The following is an 18,439-nucleotide window of genomic DNA, read 5'->3' as shown; positions in this document are numbered from 1 at the left end:
CTCAGAATTTTCTCCTGAAAGTGAATTACTTTCATGTAATGGATATTTTGACTGGAAATGAATAAATGACTTTTGCATGGTACTATACATTCAACATTACACTTCACACAACCTAGTCTACTTTACTTGATCCTGTTGACAAAAGCACAAATGTTGACACATCACTGCTGATAGAGCACAATAATTATATGCATTAAGTCTTGTAACTCATTTCAGTTGTAAGGCTTCAACTTCAGTGAAGAATTCTAAACATATTTTAATGGAGCCCTACTATCAAACACGCACTGCTGTGTGCTACTTTAATACAGTTCTGCCCAGGTAAGTGTCTAGGAGATGGCCCTCCATTTACATAATGTGATTTCATATTCAAAGAAAACACAATCTTGTGTTAAAAAATTAAGTCCAATTAAAATGAAATGTCAGTGTTATAGATTATGGTTAACTTAAAACACTCTAACTGCTTTCCAAACAAATGGTGTGAAATGAATGTCAGTTTGAGGTAATTGAATAGCTGAAATGAAAATAGCTGTTGTGAAGTATAATTAATTTTGTTGTTAAGCTGCTGAGTGGCTCTTTGGCAGGGTGGTATTGCCTGCAATTAGGATTATTAATGGATAGAAATGTCTAAAAGTTTTTTGATTTTTAAATGTAACTGTGTCAAGTAGTTTTAGACCTTGAATGGATGCTGAATGTTAACAGAATTTTGTTTGTCTGCATTCTGTTTTTTGTTGCCCCGTTTTGTCTTGCACAAACACCGATAAGTCTTTGGCCTGCATAACCTAATTTGAAGTTGGCAGTAGGTCGTTAAAAAAAAAAAGAAAAAAAGAAAAATCAATAGACTTCCCTCAAGCTGGACCGTAATCCATTGCTGTTACCGTAGATACTGCAAGGCTAGGTCTGAAACAAGCAGATTTTTGCAAAACCGACCACTGTCACTGGAAACACTGTTGTTCTTGTTTCCTGTGAACATAGCTTGCAGTACCATAGGTACATACATCTTTGCCATGGTCATTATCCTCTGGATGTTCCATACCATTCTGAATAACATTCAACATTCGTATTACATCTTTTCTTTCCGTCGTGTCTTTCCTATCCTGGATATCAGACCTAAGTAAGTACACCTTATTGCTCCTAACATTAGCTGCCAAAGCACTCTGATTGCTGCCTAGTGCTGCTGTATGTTTGGTAGATGTGGTCCCTTTTCTGCTTATTATGCGATACATCCTCTCTTACCTACAGTAGTAAACCACTGCAGTCTATATATCATATTCTGCTGTTATTGGACTTACTGGGTGTTGGTTTAGCGGGATATGTTATACAACATTTCGTGGATCTGGATGCCCCCTGTTGTAATATAGTGCAAGTTATGGATGCATAGAAGCTTTAGCAGCGTGGCTGGTTTCTCCCACCTATTCACCCTCCATCCTTGCCAGTCTCTTCCTTTCCTCAAACAGCTAACTCTGTCTTCTTGTGCCATTGTGGTGAGAACAGGAATAAAAGGTGTGTCTTGGAGGAGGGTGATCGGCAGCGGCTCATCAGTTCATTCGCCTCGCGTGCCATTGCGGCACACAAACAGTCCACAGCTAATGGCATCCTGTTGAACAACCTGCCCCGATCCGAGAGCAACATCACCTTCTTGTCTGATGACAACCCTCTGACCACCACCAACCCACTATACCATGACGACGGCAATGTCAGCATCCCAGAGCATCTGGGAAAGTCCCAGTGGCGCCGGGACTTGCTTGGTTTGCACTCACCTGGCATCAAGGGTCTGAAGAGCTTGCGCTTCCCATCCAGTCGATCTGGCCACTCTTGGACATTGCCTTCCAGGCTTCGCAAGCGGGAGACCAATGAGGGCCTACGCAGCCGGCAGGTGGTGATGGACCCTGTGCAGTGGGAGCTGCAGCTTCTGAAGATGGAGCTGAAGGACAGCAAGGAGCATCTGGATGCCTTCGATAGCCTGGCAGGTGAGGGACCTGAGCCCAAGCTGACAGTCAAGGAGCAAGCACGGCAGTTCGAGCAACAAGCCCTGCAGGAGATGAAGCAGAAGCAGGGCCGTGACTCCCGGGGTTCCCTGTCCTCAGACTTCTTCCTCTCGGCATCCGAGGCACCGCAGTCCATTGCTATAGCAATAGGGAGGGATGGTGGCCCTCCAGCCATTATAATCACACAGAGCGATGGTACGCCACCCCCAAGTCGCAAGCCTACCCCGCCAGGCTTGCGCAAGTATGGCAGCCTGTCTGCCTACATTGGGGAAGAGGCCTATGAGGTTAATGTGGAGATCATCCCAGATCCTCCTGATGTACCTGCACCTCCACCACCAACAACTTCACCACCCCTGACTTCTACATCTTGCGCATCCCCCCCATCCAGTCCCTCTCCTCACTCTCTCCCCTCACCACCTCATCCCAAACCTCCACCCCCTCCTCCTCTACCTCCTCCCTCCTCCCCTGCTTCCTCTCATTCTCAGATTGCCTCCGCATTTGTCCTTCCTCCTTTGCCCTCAGTGACATCCCTAAGACCGGTGTCCTTACGCCCTCCACCACCACCCCTCTCAGCCGACCCTGAGCCTCCCAAGAAAGAACTCAAGGGGATCCTAAAGAACATACAGAACATAGCGGACATAGAGAAATCCGTTGCCAACATGTACAGTCAAATAGACAAAAAGCAGCGGCTGTCAAAGATGGCACCGAAGCCACAGGTGACAGTGGAGTCGGAGACAGGCGAGCCGGAGGTAGAACCAATGCAGGAGGCAGAGCGCAGCGACCCAAACATGGACTCCATTGTGGAAGAGCTGGAGAAACGCTTTCCATCTCAGTCCACTATCCTGTAAAACTCTCTCAGTCTTCTGTCCTCATTTCTCTTTTCCATCTCTCAGTGACTTATTTGATATCCTCATATTTGTTGTATTGTTTTTACTCAAATCATTTTTATCATTGTCTTTTCACATCACTGTCAAATCACATATCTCTTGCTCAATATGTCTTTCATTTTTGAACATACAACACATTTAATCAGTTCAGAGAAGCAGAGCTGTTTTAGTATTTAGAGTATTTGTGTTTTATGATTTAGAGTAGATTAGGCAGTTAGATTATTGAATGTGCATGAAAGCTGAATGAGTGAGTTGCTAACTTATTAAGTCCGTTTTATAATAAAAAGTACACTATATGTCCAAAAGTTTGTAGGCACCTGCTCATCCAGTGTTTCGTGTGAAATAAAGTGTATTAAAAGGGAGTCAGACCCCCTTTGCTGGAGGAACAGTGCCATGTGGATTTGATTGCATTCAGCCACATTGTTGGATGATAAGTTCTGAATCACGAACCACACTGCAGCTCATCCCAAAAGTACCTAATGTTGTTCCATCACTCCAGAGAATGCAGTTCCACTGCTTCGCAGCCCATTGGAGATGGATGGGTGTTTATTCCCCTCTAGCTGACACTTAGCATTAGGCTCCTCTAAGGTTTAGAGCATCTCATTCTATTAACAATGCTTTTCTATGAAAATTATATGTGTGTGTGCAATTAACATGTGTCAATAATGGGTGCACCTTAAAGCAGCTGAATTCACTGAGCATTAGGAGAGTCAGGCTTCTTTTGAACGTATTGTGTATTTTACCATCTATTGGACTTTTGTTATTCTCATCCTGCTGAAAATTGGACTATACTTTAGTCTTGCTGCACTGAATAAATGTCCTCCATAAAGCTTTGCACTGGGTACGCTGCATGCTCAAATCCTTCTATCTTCTCTTTCTCTTTCTCTCTCGCTCTGCTCACTTTCTCTTTTGTGTTAGCACAGCCTGTACAGGTTTGCGGCCTCATGCATTATGTAAAGGCCTTCAAAACAAAGTCATATGGTTCACACACAGGCCGGAAAACCTTCACACTCTCTCTGCTTTGATGGCAAGAAGGAAAAGGTAGACACCGTCCCACCATTTTGAAAGCGAGAGTTGCGACCTCCGGCTGAAGTTGTATTCCAGAAGACGACAGTCACTTACAATATCCTGCTCTCCATTTAATTTATTTCTCAAGTGCACCCATTACAGAATATTGTGACTCCGTTACAGGAAAGAGTTGGCTCTCAAGAGACATGTCAGTTCAGAGCAAAAAACACACACTGAAGAGACAAAGAAGTGAACTGAACCCATCTCAATGTCAAACGCCTATGATGCTCCATGACTCCACACACCTTAGCTGTTACAGGTACTAATCGGCTTGACGAATCTGAATGCGGGTGGTTTTAATTACGAGCCCAATCAATCACGGATGTGCATCTGGCCTCGTAGCCCCTGTCTCGTCTTTCAAACGGCAGCGCAGCGCATTTGATTCAGCCATCGTCTCCTTAATCCCAACTTTAATTAGCGCTCCATTAAAGGATGGGCCCTGCATCATCACAGGTGATTATCGCCAGCTTCCGTCAGCGTCATCATCCGCTGTTATTGTGTTTCCTTTTTCGAGCGTTGTAAAATGTTTTGAAAGGCTGCAGAAAAGTATATTGGAAAAGATAATTTAGGAAGGGAGGCATTCAAATGTTCTTTGTATTGTGTTCTTGTTTCCTTGTAGAGTATTCTTTTATTTGGGGGGTAAATTCAGTCCACTTTTGATGTGTTATTGTTTACTCCCACCTGCGCCATCTCGATTTTTTTTTTTTATATATTCTCCAGCACTGTTCTTCTATAAGATTGCTCGGACTACTATCATGACATATTTGCAATATGAGGGAGCAAACAGCAGACATCTTTATTTCATTTAAAACAATGGGGAACCTCTGTAAAGACAAACAAAAGCAATGATGACCTGAGGATATGCTTAGTCATCTGTTTCTATCTGGATTGTACTGCATAAGCCGAACCAAGCTTTGGAAAGCTTTTGTTCGTAATCAAGTTCTGCTATATTATTTTATGGAGCAGCACGACTTTTTCAAGCCATCGTATAGGCTTATAAAATAAAGATAAGGTTGTTTCTGATGTGTACTTTTTCCATGCTGTCCCTATAGCATTACCACAGACCATCCACAGGGTCAGTCTTCTTGTCTGGACATTCAAAGTGCAGAATCAGTGCTGGAGAAGATAGCCACTATATTTTAATAATATATATTTTAATATAAGTTTGTAGACACCTGCTCATCCAACATTTCTTCTGAAATCAGTGTCTCTTCTGAACCGAATGTCTCACCAGCAATCCATTGTGAGAATTTGGCAATGGCATTTTAACTTAAATCTGCTGCCAGAGGGTTTACAGTGGACATTGGCCACAGCGAAACGTATCAGGGAATGGAATTAGCACTTTTTATGTGCTACCATGTTTTCTATGCCTGCGTAAACGATGCACGATTTTTTTTTCAAGCAAATATGAAAGCTTATTCAGAGTGCAGCTCCAACTGGTAACCACTCATTATTGGACTGTTTAATCAGAGTAACAAAAAAATGTGATTGATGTGACTTAAATTCCTGTTCAAAACGGTAGTTTGTGAGACAAATTATATAAATCTCTTAAACATTTTGGATTTACCTGGCTTTGGTTTTTGCAATCTTTACGTATTAAATAAATGCATCCATAGCATTGAGAAATTAAGTTATTAATGTAGAGCAACAGATTATATGGCAGAAAAAGCCACGCTTTGGCATCAGCCTTAAAGGTTAATAGGGAGTTTGTTCATCCTCTTCTCTTCTGGGGATGCTTTACACTAGCTGTTGCAGCATTTGCTATAAGGATTTGATTACATTCAGCTACAAGAGCATTAGTGAGGTCAGTTACTGATGCTGAGTGATTAGTTCTGGATCACAAACACTGCTCATCCCAACTCATCCCTGAGGTTTTCAGCAGTACTCCATCACTCCAGATAAACTAGTTCCATTGCTGCACAGCCCAACGTTGGAGAGCTTTAATACCCCTCTAGCTGACCATACATTGAGCATATTGACCTTAGGCTTATATGCTGATTTTCCAAAGCATCCCATTTTATCAGCAATGCTTTTCTATGGAGATTATACACTCAATTGCAAGACTCAATAGATGCACCTTAAAGTAGCTAAATTCACTAATTAAAAGGTAATTCTGTATAGTTTTGGGCATATAGTTAACTGTATATACATGCATTACCAATGATGGCAGACTTCATCTAGGCAGACCCAATAGAGCCTAGCAGGGGAAATTGCCTTGTGCGACCTAATGGAGAAGATTTATGCTGATGCCCATACACAGATATGTGGGCTAGGCCATGGACACTTTCACACACATTTGGTGTGACCAGAGACAGAACTCCCAGAAAGAAGTCCCCTGAAAGTCATGGATTATTGTTTAGCGATAAATCTTCATTTGAATTCCTCATTACTCTCCCATCGGAGAACAATTGCGGTAATTTGCGCCCGGTGATCAGCTGCCCGAACGGAATTCTAATTTGCCGTGCTTTGTGTGAAGTGGCCTCGCAGGCTGAGAGAGATGCTGCTCTCTGTCTCTTATTCCCCCTCTCACCCCCCCCCTCCTCCTCTCCAGCCTTCAGCGGTTAGATGCATTTCCTTGTTCTTTCTCTCTGAGTGCTGTTGTGGATCTCATTCTTGTTGAGGTCATGGAATCTGAGCACTTGCGAGGTGCTGCTGGAAGTGTAAATCTCTTCCTACACTCAAATACACAGTTGCTCTGTGTCCTTGCAGAGGCACACTGCTTTGCATTGCTATTTCTCTGATCTGGCAGTTCTCTGATCTGGTATGTTGTTCTCTCACTCTCAGTCTGAAGTAGTGGTAATTTAAAGACCTCAGGTTTAAGCCTGCAGGCTATGCCTTTCTTTAAAGAATGAATGCAGCTTAGCCATCAGGCTGGCTGAAAACCTTGGCCCTGAATTGGTCTTAAACTGGCATAAAAAAGGCTTTCAGCACTTTCAAAAAGTATTGTAGGCTAAACCAAAATAATCAACACTGATCCCTGTGTACCTTGCAAATGACATTCAAAAGCCAGAAATGACCACTTATCCATTTGTACACGTTGAACCATTACTTCACAAATGAAATCATTTATACTCAAATTCACACCCTTGAAAATTTTACCCTTGACTTTTTTCCCTGTAATTCCAGCACCAGAGTCTGAACTTCTAAATGTAAACTCTTTTTGACAACCAGAGTGTCTGTCTTTTTGTCCTCCATCTCTTTATTACTTCCTATTTCCATCTCTTCCACATTTTTCAAAGTCTCTGCTTGCAGTCATGAAAAAAGTCATTTCATTATTCTATATCCAAGCATCATTCTCATCTCCACCACATAAAGAAACATCGTTTTGGGAACTATTCTCAATCTCATGAATTTAAATCTGCAAAACATTGGAGACCACTTCAGAGATAAGCTTTGCGTTTTAGCTACAGAACGTAAAAATGGTTTTCAGGAAGTGGTTTATCCTGATAATCTGACTGATGTACTGTTATCTCCTCACAGGAGAGGATATGGACATCAAGAGGTATGTACTTTTATTCCTTTGAATGAAATTACGTTGAAATTATGTCCCATCTTCTATTTTGTGGACCCTTTTTATTGGTTACTTTGCCAGTGACAGGATTTGTTTGTTTTTCCTGTTCAATCTGTCCATCTTTGCTTTTAGAGACAATAAATTTCCTATTGTTAGTCATAGGTTTAATTTAGGACCTTGAATTACATCAGTCTGCCTTTGCCACGAATATGAAGATGTTTCTTTGAACACAGTCTTCAACTGAATAACTTTTTTTTTCTCCTGTATATTTTATACAGTTGTGCCTGACCTTTTCTTTGTCATTTCTTCCTTGCTCATGAAGTGTAATATTTCTGTCCTCTTATTTCTTACCTCTTATTTCTTTCCTCTTTTTTCTGCAATGATTCCCTTTTGCTTCATCTGTAGCAACAGCAGTTGCTTCGGCCTTCTCTTTTGAGACCAGAGGTACATCTCTCTTATCCTGTTAGAAAGATGAACAATACTACAATACATTACTTTAAAAGGATTTTGAAAGTGTACTACATCATAATGTAAGCTTCTAAACACCAGCTTGTCTCATAAAGTGGAATACATTTGTTTACAAAAGCGTGAAAGCATTGCTGTATAAAAGCATTTATAAAAGTGAGCGTATGATATATACCGTACATATCAGTCGTTCAACCTTGAATGGACTAGACATTTGGCACCACTTAGAAAACATTTCTAATAATAAATAAAGAGTACCTGTGACTCCTCGAAGTGAAACATTACCTTGTTGTAGCCAGTTGTAGCAGCTGAATTTCACACCACTGTCTATTAGAAGCTGCATTCACTGTAATAATGTTCATATGGCTGTTTGATTTGAGAGATGTGGAAAATGAATATAAACTTATTTGTGTTTAGCAAATTTAAACAGATTAATAATTATTAGCATCTTCACTACTTCCAGTGCTAGTTTGGTGTTAAATTTGTGGCAAAACAGTCCCAGTTTGAGCACCACCAACTGAGAACCCCAAGCAGCAAAGCAAAACAAGCACATATCAAGTGCAAATACAAGATAGTGAATATTTTGAGTAGCTCATTTTATTGTAAACCGCAGTTCATTTAGATTTGTTCATTTGTCCAGGGTTTAAGTTAATTTGACTATGCTTTTATTTACTCAGTCGATGACAAAATTACTTGAAATGCCCATCAATAGCTGAATAGTGTCTAATTCCAGAGTTGAACTAAATATGTAATACTGAAAAGGGATCATTAGCTGCCATTCAGTGCCAAATTATAGCTGTAGTATTTTCTATTTGCCAGCTAGTGTTACATTTTAGCTGTAGAGTAGTATACATTTGAAAAATGTTTAGGATTCTGGATGTGGCCTTGTTCAAACTGGGACTGTTTTGCCACAAATTTAGCACAAAATTAGCAACAGAAATAGCAAATCTGCTGAACACAGAAAAGTTTACGTTAAGTTTTCCCATCTCTTAACTCAAACAACCATGTGAAAGTATTTTTTACAGTGGATGTTGCAGCTACTAAAGGGTAAGTGTACATTTTAATTTAGAACAAAGCTATGTTGAAGCTTAGTTACGTGGGGCAAACGTATATATTGTAGCAGTTCATAACAGCACTGTATTGATACACTAAGTGTCTGTGGTGCAGCCAAAATATTCTACATCGCCAGTTTTTAACGACTATCAACTTATTATTTAGGATGGACTTTTTTAATCCTAACTTACAGTCATACTTAAGTTCAGCTGGTGTAGCTGGTTTACAGATTTCTACATTTATGTTAAGCGGAGACTGCCTCTTAACTTTCATATATTCTTCTCTGAGGAACTCTATGAACTCTCTGAATAATGACTCTTACTCTGACCACAGGAACTATCTATGGAGTCTGGCATCGACCCTGGCCAGGACTATTATACACAGGATTACTATAATTATGACCACGGGTGAGTGTGTGTTCAGCACGCTCGGACCAGACCATCCACTCTCACGTGCCTTTGGACCCTCACAGCATGCCCCATCCAAACAATCATTTTTCACAGCTTTTAAACGCCACCCCAAGCAATGGAACTCAAATTGAAGTGCTCCTGGAATGGTACTTGGAGTACATGAGCTGATATTATTGTTAAGCCCACTCCATTTCACCCAGGAATTACTAGTGCCATCTTTTTACGTCCGACTCAGTGAGCTGCCGCTGGCATTTTCTCCCACTATAATAGCCAAGCTAATTATTCACTGAGCCGTGTACAGTGAGAATTGTCCATATGGCATCTCACAGAAGAGAAAGTGGAAATGGAGACTGAATCGTATGGTGTGAGTTAAGGGCTGAGCATTTCTTCATTGGAAGTGAATCCTTGAAAGACTGAGGTTTAAAGATGTAAGCTTTTTGCCGCTATTACCCCAAAGATCTGATCTCAATAGCTTTGATTAAGTAAATATCTACTGTAGGGCAGTGTTCATAAGGCTACATGACACTGACCTGCATAAACATTTCTGGATACTTAATTTGTCACAAAAGGTTTTATTTGCTAACTTTGATGTCAAGTTGAAATAATATTAGGCTCAAATAACATTATGTCAGGTGTTATTGATGTCTTTTCTGATGTTAGTTCATGTCACGACACTTTTTGGTGTTAAATGAGACTTCGTAGCTCAGTGCATGTAACAGTGACATAATGCTGATAATATGATATAACTTGCCAAGTCAGGTTGATTAAACAAAAGTATACATTTTCTGCGGCCCTTAAGTAAAATGAAGTTTGTTTAAGCATTTAAAAGATTTAAGCTATGTAATATCGTCAGCATTATAACACTGTGACATACACTAAAATAAAATAATATTGGTTATAACATGTTATAACGTGTCATGACACAACCCAGTGTCTGAAAAAATTGGTCACCTGATATAGGTGTTATGTTCACAGGGTTCCTGCAGATCTTTAAAAAGTCGTAAAAAGTCAACTTAAGGTTATAAAATGTATGAAAATGTTTTCCCACTGGTACGGCATATTTGAGATGGATTAGTTTTACCTTGGGAGGTGCTATAATTTGATTACCTACAAGATCTGCAATTTTAATCCAATATGAATCTGCAAAGTCAATAATTTTAACAAGTCTGCTAATAATTAAGTAATAATTCCAGGGTGAATTACCTTCTAAGATATGCTGAAGTTGGAACTCCCTCAGTAGTAGTAATCCTGTTTGTATCGACTTCTCAGTAATATAATAACAAAACTGTGTAATAGAAATGGCACTTCCAATTTTTTCCCTTTTTTTTCTTTATTTTTTTTTGCAACCTGAAGACAAGGGTAACAGCTGAAATAGAGTTCGATTTGACCCACTTCCGTAATCCTCAAGTTCATGACTAGACTACTGAAATCCACAACAGTTCGGTGTATATTCCCTTCAGTACATATGATTATGCACCATCTTTTCAAATGGGCATCACCTGACATTGAAATAAGATGTGAAGTCTACTCCCTCACCCGGTGTTGCATTTTGTTTTTTGTGGTTTTTTTTTGCCTCTGTATTTGGAGGCCATTTAACTACATGTTGTTATTTGGAAGTGTGGCTCCTGTTGCATAATTCTCACGTAAATGTCCCAAGCGATGATGTTTCAGTCTGGGCTATTTGGGGTAATTTGGGGAAATTATACATATAATATATCCTTTATATCCAGCCATCCAAATCACACACAAATTACATTATTAGACCTCCTCTGGTACAACTAATACAGCTTGAATAAGCATTTGGAGCTATTAAATTTAAGGATGTCTGATCTTGGCATATGTTAATGGATTAAGTACAGGCTAAAAAAAGCTTGATCCAGTTCTTTGTTGCATTCCAGCCCTCTTTTGTCTAAACACTGGCATGTCTCCCTCAGTATTTTACCTTTGAGTTGCAACGAGTAAAGAACGACTGCAGAAACATAAAACATTGAACGAGCATGTAGAAAAAAGAGCCATCTTGTATATCAAACTAATCCAGAATAGTCCTCAATCCAAAATATCCAGCCTGCAGTGGTCCTATGGGCTACACTGTATTGCAGTCTCAAAGTATATATCCATTATATATTAGTTTAAAATCTATAAAATAGGCATCTAGGATTCTGTTTTCATGCTCAATGATATGAAACATGGACAAAATAGTCTATTTCTTGGCTCTTGGTAAGACAAGATTGGTTTTGATATCCAAATGATTACACTTTATACTAGAAACTAGAACTAGTTTAAAATCTATAAAATAGATAATACATGCTATATTTGAATGTGTGTGTTATGCAGTAGAAATTATTTGTTTTTGTTATGCTGAGTTCTTGAAAAATGTATTTATAAGCATTTAATTTGATTTAAACATTGGTGCAGCAATCCTAGTCAACTTCAAAGGTGACAGAAGCAGCCTTTAGGACAGACAGTGCCTGTTGGAATAACCCTTTATTAATATTTACGTAGGTTTATGTCAATAGACATGAAGGGATTATGTATGCGTCATGTAGCCTGATGAGCATTGCAAGTGTTACCAATCCTACTTTTAGTTTGAATTTGACTTTAACTGAACAGTTAATTAAAGTAATCCTTGTGTCCTTCACGTTATCACTGGAAAGCTCTCTGGAGACTGAATTCACACTGCCCCTTGTGGTTGCTACAATAAATAAATCCTGTCTGTTGCTCCAGTGACGTGATGGTCTCTCCACTAATCTGAACTGAGTTTGAGTTTAGACAGCCTGATCCTCCCCAGGGGTACTCAGAGCCCTTAATCAAAGCCTGTTGTGGCCATGCTTACCCAGTGTTACGGGGACATTGTGAGTGCTTGTTTGCTGCAAGCATCATAGAGATGCTGTAGGGCAAGAAGATAAGTAAGTGAAAAATATATGGGGGCTTTAAACTAAATAGAGATCATAAACAGCCAATATAATTATCAGCATCTGGAGACATGGCTCTCTTTCATGGCTCTCTTTAATTTATTTAGCTGTTATTGCGCCATGTTTGCAAATTAACAACTTGAATGTCAAGGGCTGCAGTGTCTAGAGGGTGATGAACATATAAAATCATTATTTTTGTGTGCATGCCAGCAGGTATGTTTGACACTGTTACTGTGCAGGTGCTCATAATGTATTTAGTGTTTCCTCTGATTTTATCTTTCAGGTACGAATTGCCTCAGTATGGCAGTCGCAGGAAGCTAATCTCTCCAGCTGGGACATATGATGAGTATGGGGAGGTGATCGTGGAGGATGATGGCAGCTATTATTACAGTCCCCATGAATCAGAAGGAGAGGTAGCTGGCGTTCTTTTTTATTCTTTCCATGCAAATATTAAGAGGTACAATAGACATACACTGACCGGACACTTTAATAGGTACACCTATTACACCTATTACATCTTGTATCTACATTCATTGAAGATTTATCAGGTCCACTTACCATACAGGGGTACTTTGTAATCCTGCAATTACAGATTATAGTCCATCTGTTTCTCTGCATAATTTATTACGAACTCAACAGAGAAGGTACTATTTGGGTGGTGGATCGTTCTCAGCACTGCACCGGCACTGACATGGTAATGGTATGTTAGTGAGTGTTGTGTTGGTACGAGTGGATCAGACACAGCAGTGTTTCTGGAGTTTTTAAACACTGTGTACACTTACCATCCACTTTATTAGACAGACCTACCTTGTTTGTCCAATAACTCATCTGTTGTTTTACAGTTTGTGTTTCTGACCGCAGGATGCTGTCGACTGGATATTTTTGTTTGGCGGACAACACACTGCAAGCCATTCACAAAAACTACAAAAATATATTCAAAACTGAGGCGTAAATGCTAATTTCTAGCAGAAAAACATTTGGATAGAAAAAAAACTCCTTTTTTGAAATAAGCAGTAATATATATCATCGCATCACGTTAAAAATCTCAAAGCTAGCAAGAAAATATGTACATATAGCATTTAAATGTGAAATGTGCATCTAAGATTCTGTTTTCATGCTCAATGATATGAAACATGGACAAAATAGTCTATTTCTTGGCTCTTGGTAAGACAAGATTGGTTTTGATATCCAAATTATTACACTTCATACTAGAATTAAGCCATCATAAGCCAAGTCTGCTTACCAAGCTTTGTAAGAGGAGACCTGATTTATTATTATAACTATTGAAACAATAATCATAATGACTTAATCAGTGGCTCTTTGTGCTTGTTTTTTGCCATAAATTACTTAATGTAATTGTTATGTTCTTAAATTAAACAAAATGATCTTACACTCACAAGGCTTTCGTTGCACTGATATGAGATCATTTTACCTGCAAAGATTTTGCTCTGATTTTTGCAGTGCAGCCTAGACGTGACAGTTGTTTAATAACTGCTGTATATGATCCACTCTGTGCCACTAGCGTGCTGCTGTCTGCTGCAGTGCTGATAATGATCCACCACTCAAATAATACTTGCTCAGTGGTGATTGTTTGGGGGTCCTGACAGTTGACAAACAAGGTTAAGGTGTTCTAACAAATTATGCAGGGAAGCAAAAAGAACTCCAACCTGTAATTGTAGAACTACAAAGTAAGTGGACCTGATAAAATGGATATAAGCTACCTAGTAAAGTGGCAAGTAACTGAATGTTAAATGTGTAGATATACTGATAACCCTTTACAATCAAAATGATAGCAGTATGGACTGCAACAGGTTGCGAGGCATGGTAGAAGGCTGGCTCCACACAGACCTCCGAAACCAGTTCTTAAAGATCAGCCTCCCAGGCCAGAGCAGACCCAACCAAAGCCAGCAGAGGGCACTGCTTCCCCTCACAGCTCAAAGGCTGTGACCAAACTCAAAGCAGTGATGAAACTTAGCAAACTACTTGCCACAGGCAAGTCCTCTGGTCCACCAGCACCTCGCCACACTCCGTGGAAGAAAGCCCGAATATTTCCGATGATGGAGAAGCCAGAGAGTGCAGCACCCCCTAAATTAACTCAAGGCCACCGTTCCGATAGCTTGGACAGTGGCATGGTCATTGATGGCAACTACTTCCAGTATAAAGAAGGAAAGACCTCAGCAAAGACACACCTGGGGAAGATCCTCAGTCGAATGAACATCTCAAAAAAGCCACGCACTCGCAGAAAGTCTCAAAACAGCACAAGCAACATTACAGACAGCTCAAGTGAGGGGAAGGCCTCTGTTTCCCAGGCAACTAGTGATTCTGAGAGGGAGTCACAGAGTTTCCCCAGCGATTCTCAAGAGACTGGGCGCAACAGAGAGTTTTTCAAAGAAGCTGCTATTCGGGAAACCTACTCAGGAAAAAACAGTGCCATATCAACCACACAGAGTTATTCAAACAGACACGAAGAAGTGGCATATATGAGTAGTTTTGATTCAGATGAGGAACAAGCAATGTCTGAGGACTCTGACAAAGGGAGCCATTCAAAAGCTGAGGAAGATGACTCTGAAGGTGAGTCACAGACAGATAAACAGTCGGATACAGACCAAGGTTCTGAGACAGAGACAGAAACTGAGAGAGAGTCAGAAGCTGAGAAGGAGTCAGAGACTGAGAAAGAGTCAGACAGTGGGAAAGAATCAGAGACAGATGAGTCAGAGAAAGAGACTGAGACCACACAAGAGACAGAAGAAGACATCTCAGTGGGCCGAGTCGAGTCAGACAATTCTGGGGCAGAGTCACCCTCCACAGTTGAACCTGCTTTGTCCAGTTCCAGTAAGACAAACAGCACCTGCACCCAGAGACGAACTGGATCTACATCCAGTAGCGTCAAGGAGGTCAGTTTTACATCGGGCTCCTCCAATGAAGAGGAGTCAAGCGAGGAAGGGTCAGAGGAGGATGAACCAGAGTCCATCTCCTCTAGTTTTAAGCACGCTTTGGGTTCTAAGAGGAATCAAGGCTCTAGAACTCATAGCAAGTACCATTCGTCTGAAGACAACAGTTATGTGGGAGGAAACACAAAGAGCACTAATCTTTCACCTATAGTTGAAGACGAGGAAAATTATAGCGACAAATTTCAGGTCTCTGCAGATGAAACAGCAAGTCCAGAAGACAACGAGGAGAAAGACGAGGCTGACTCAGATACTGATGAGTCCGTTACAACATCCTAAATTAGCATCAGACCTACTCAGTAAGCATGAAAGTCTACTTTAATTACTGTTTGGAGTTTAAACTGGTGGCTTGTTTGCACACCGTGAGTGTGTTGCTGTGATCTTTCCCAGAGTGCTCTGCATTTCTGACTTTCGTTATTGCATGTTTTCTTCTCTGAAGGCCTATTTCTGCATTCCACTCTGAAATCTATCCAATCAAGGTTTTGTTCTTTAACCTCTTTAAGACACAAAAATGTGGCTATTTCTGCCCCTATATATGGGATGTTTTCTGGATTTGAGGTAAAGCTTCTGAAAAATCACAGCAGTGGCACTGCTGAGATGTTTGTTCAGAAAACTCATTGTATCTAATGACCCAAGCTGACACTGGCAGTGTTTTTGAAATGGTTAAGGTGCTGGGATTACAGTGTGAGCTGTGAAAAGGTGCTGGTTTCTCAGGCAAAAAGTAAACTTCTGGACTATGAATCTAAGTATTAGAGCCAGGTGTGTTGGATCTAAACTCACTAATGCGGTAGATCTCTAGAATCAGGAATTGGCATCACCATAATTGGTTATAACTATATTAAATCAAGTTTGGCCAAAATAAATTGCCATGTTATTTTCAAATTTAAACATCTAAAAAAACAAGCCCTAATAAATACGATCATAGATCCTGGCACTAATAAGCTCTGGTCCATGATATTGTCTTGTATTGTGAACCTTTAGGCTGAGTTTCCTCCATTTGCCTCTGTCTGGCAGTTTTATTTTTTGGCCTGACTTTAGCTTGGTTCTACACTATTGGCTGCGCATCAGCTTTCTTTTTTTCTAATCAATGAATTCAGTCACCAATCACGTTTCAGTGAGGAGCGAGTATAATCACTGGAGTGAGGCACTTAATTAACTACATATTCAGTTCTTATATGTGTTATATACAACATTTTCATTTTCTTGCTAAAAATATTTCGGTAAGCTTTATTTCCAGGCTTTGTAAATCGCACTACAGGTGCTAAATTTATGTATTTGCATTGACACCATCCTACGTTTATATCTAAATTGCATATTCATTAAGTCAAACACGCAAAATGAACAGTAATCATATGAAAGATGTAGTCCTCTAGTAGATCAGCTTGGACATTTTTGTTTATCAATTTTGCATGTGTTTTTACATGTGCAAACACTGAGTAATTCAGGGCCTTAGAGTGTGTTTTTTTGTTGTCTATATTCTACTATGTGTAAGTAGTAACTCCAGTCACATTAACGCATTATGTATTCAGGGTATTTTTCAAAAGTGATATTAATTTGATCAAAATAATCAGACTGAATTCTTGTGAAATCTGACTAAATCAGCCTCAAATCGGTTCTGCTTCTTTTCCGTCAGCTCATTACCTTTTGTATGCGTGCTCTTCCTGTTACAGTATGCCAGAAAGAAGCGAATCAAGTTGGTGGTGGATCGCGAGTACGAGACCAGTTCAACAGGGGACGACAGTGCCCCAGAGGCTCACCGGAATCGCCTGTCCAACGTGAATGTTAACAGCCACAGTAACATCAACGGGAGCATCTATCTGGCCCAGAACGGCTCCATCATCCGGACGCGGCGAGCAGCCCACACCAACAACATCAAATTCAGCTCGCCCGTCCGGCTGGGGAAGCACTTCAAGAAACTGGACAAACTGGCTGTGACTCAAGAGGAGAGAGTTCCTCTCAACAGCCCCACCGTTGTGGGCGCCACCGGGGGCGAGCAGAACATTAACGCCCAGCCCTCCAGCGGGTCCCTGGCCTCCAGCACCACGGGCCCAGAGAGTATAGCCTCCAAGTCCAACATGGCGAAAGGAGAAAGCGAAAGAACGCAGAACGTGGACGAGCAAGAGTCCACAGTAGACAATGAGGAGGTGAGGGACCTGCTAGGGTCGCACAGTGACCGCACACAGTCCGATGAGGAAGAACTGTGGATGGGGCCTTGGAATAACCTGCACATACCAATGACGAAGCTGTGACTTGATATATAATGCAACTCAAGTTCATTTCTGTTGTCTTAATAAACAAAAAAGGAACGCTCACAGACAGTTATTTTGCCACATTACAATGAAATTGCACTTTTATTCAGTATTACGTCTGCTTTTCTTGGCCTTCTGAAAGTCACCAGTGAGCTTGCTCGTTGACTATCCAGCTCATAAGCAACCTGCACATTGGTGTTCTTGGTCCACTGATTGTCACCCATGAACTTTTTTTTTTTAAAGCTGCCGAAACACTGTACACAGGAATATTTATTTTGTGTTTTTAGAGTTTCTATGGCAAGAGCAAACATATCTGCTGAGGTGTTATTTTTTGTAAACATTTACCAATGAAGATAAATAGGTTTAATCAGGGGTGTACTATGTACCTACTCAGTGCCACAATTAACTGGTTGGTAAAAAGAGTTGGGAGTGTTACATATAATTTTTATACAAAGCTGGGAATACTTCTATGTTTGCCAGTATTTTGCTGATTTTTCTTTTTCTTTTTGAAGCGAAGATGTTAGCAAAGCATTTGTTTATTTCTTGAGGTCGGAGAGCAGAACAGGCACATCAATAAACATTCCTGGTCAAGATGTGGTGTATTTTTTTTGCCTTTGTTCAAAAGCAAGAAACAACATATTTCCTTGTGCTCCCTTGAAAATCGAATGCACTTCACTATTACTCAGAGGACATGTTTTCAAGCTTGCTTCTCTCCTTGAAAAACATATTATGAAGTTATTCATCTCAGCTCTGGTACAGAGAGCCTGACAGATGTATAAAACAAATAACCCTCAACACTTTTGTATGGTGGTAATGTGCAGTGGGTGAATTATGCCCTTAATACTCATAAGGCCAGGGAGTTATTATCATAGTTCTAGGAGTCAAAATATGAGCTTGAAATGAAATTTTTTCTTTTCCGTTTGTGACTTTATGGACGCTTGTCAGAGCTTT

At 40.4% G+C, this 18,439-nt stretch overlaps 1 protein-coding gene across 1 annotated transcript in view; it reads left to right on the top strand.

Annotated features, from left to right (window-relative positions):
- Positions 1-18,079, top strand: part of pcdh15b (protocadherin-related 15b) — a 302,478-nt gene extending 284,399 nt beyond the window's left edge. The window contains exons 34-38 of the mRNA XM_036572205.1: positions 7,421-7,442; positions 7,857-7,895; positions 9,303-9,376; positions 12,575-12,704; positions 16,910-18,079. Coding sequence (XP_036428098.1) covers positions 7,421-7,442; positions 7,857-7,895; positions 9,303-9,376; positions 12,575-12,704; positions 16,910-17,488 — 844 coding nt within the window. The 3' untranslated portion in view covers positions 17,489-18,079. The remainder of the gene's footprint in view (positions 1-7,420; positions 7,443-7,856; positions 7,896-9,302; positions 9,377-12,574; positions 12,705-16,909) is intronic.
- The last annotated feature ends 360 nt before the right edge of the window (positions 18,080-18,439 follow it).

The sequence above is a fragment of the Colossoma macropomum genome, unplaced genomic scaffold (assembly GCF_904425465.1).
Source record: "Colossoma macropomum unplaced genomic scaffold, Colossoma_macropomum, whole genome shotgun sequence".
NCBI classification, from domain to species: domain Eukaryota; kingdom Metazoa; phylum Chordata; class Actinopteri; order Characiformes; family Serrasalmidae; genus Colossoma; species Colossoma macropomum.
The sequence above is the reverse complement of the archived record's forward strand: the minus strand, read 5'-3'. Positions and strand labels throughout refer to the sequence as shown.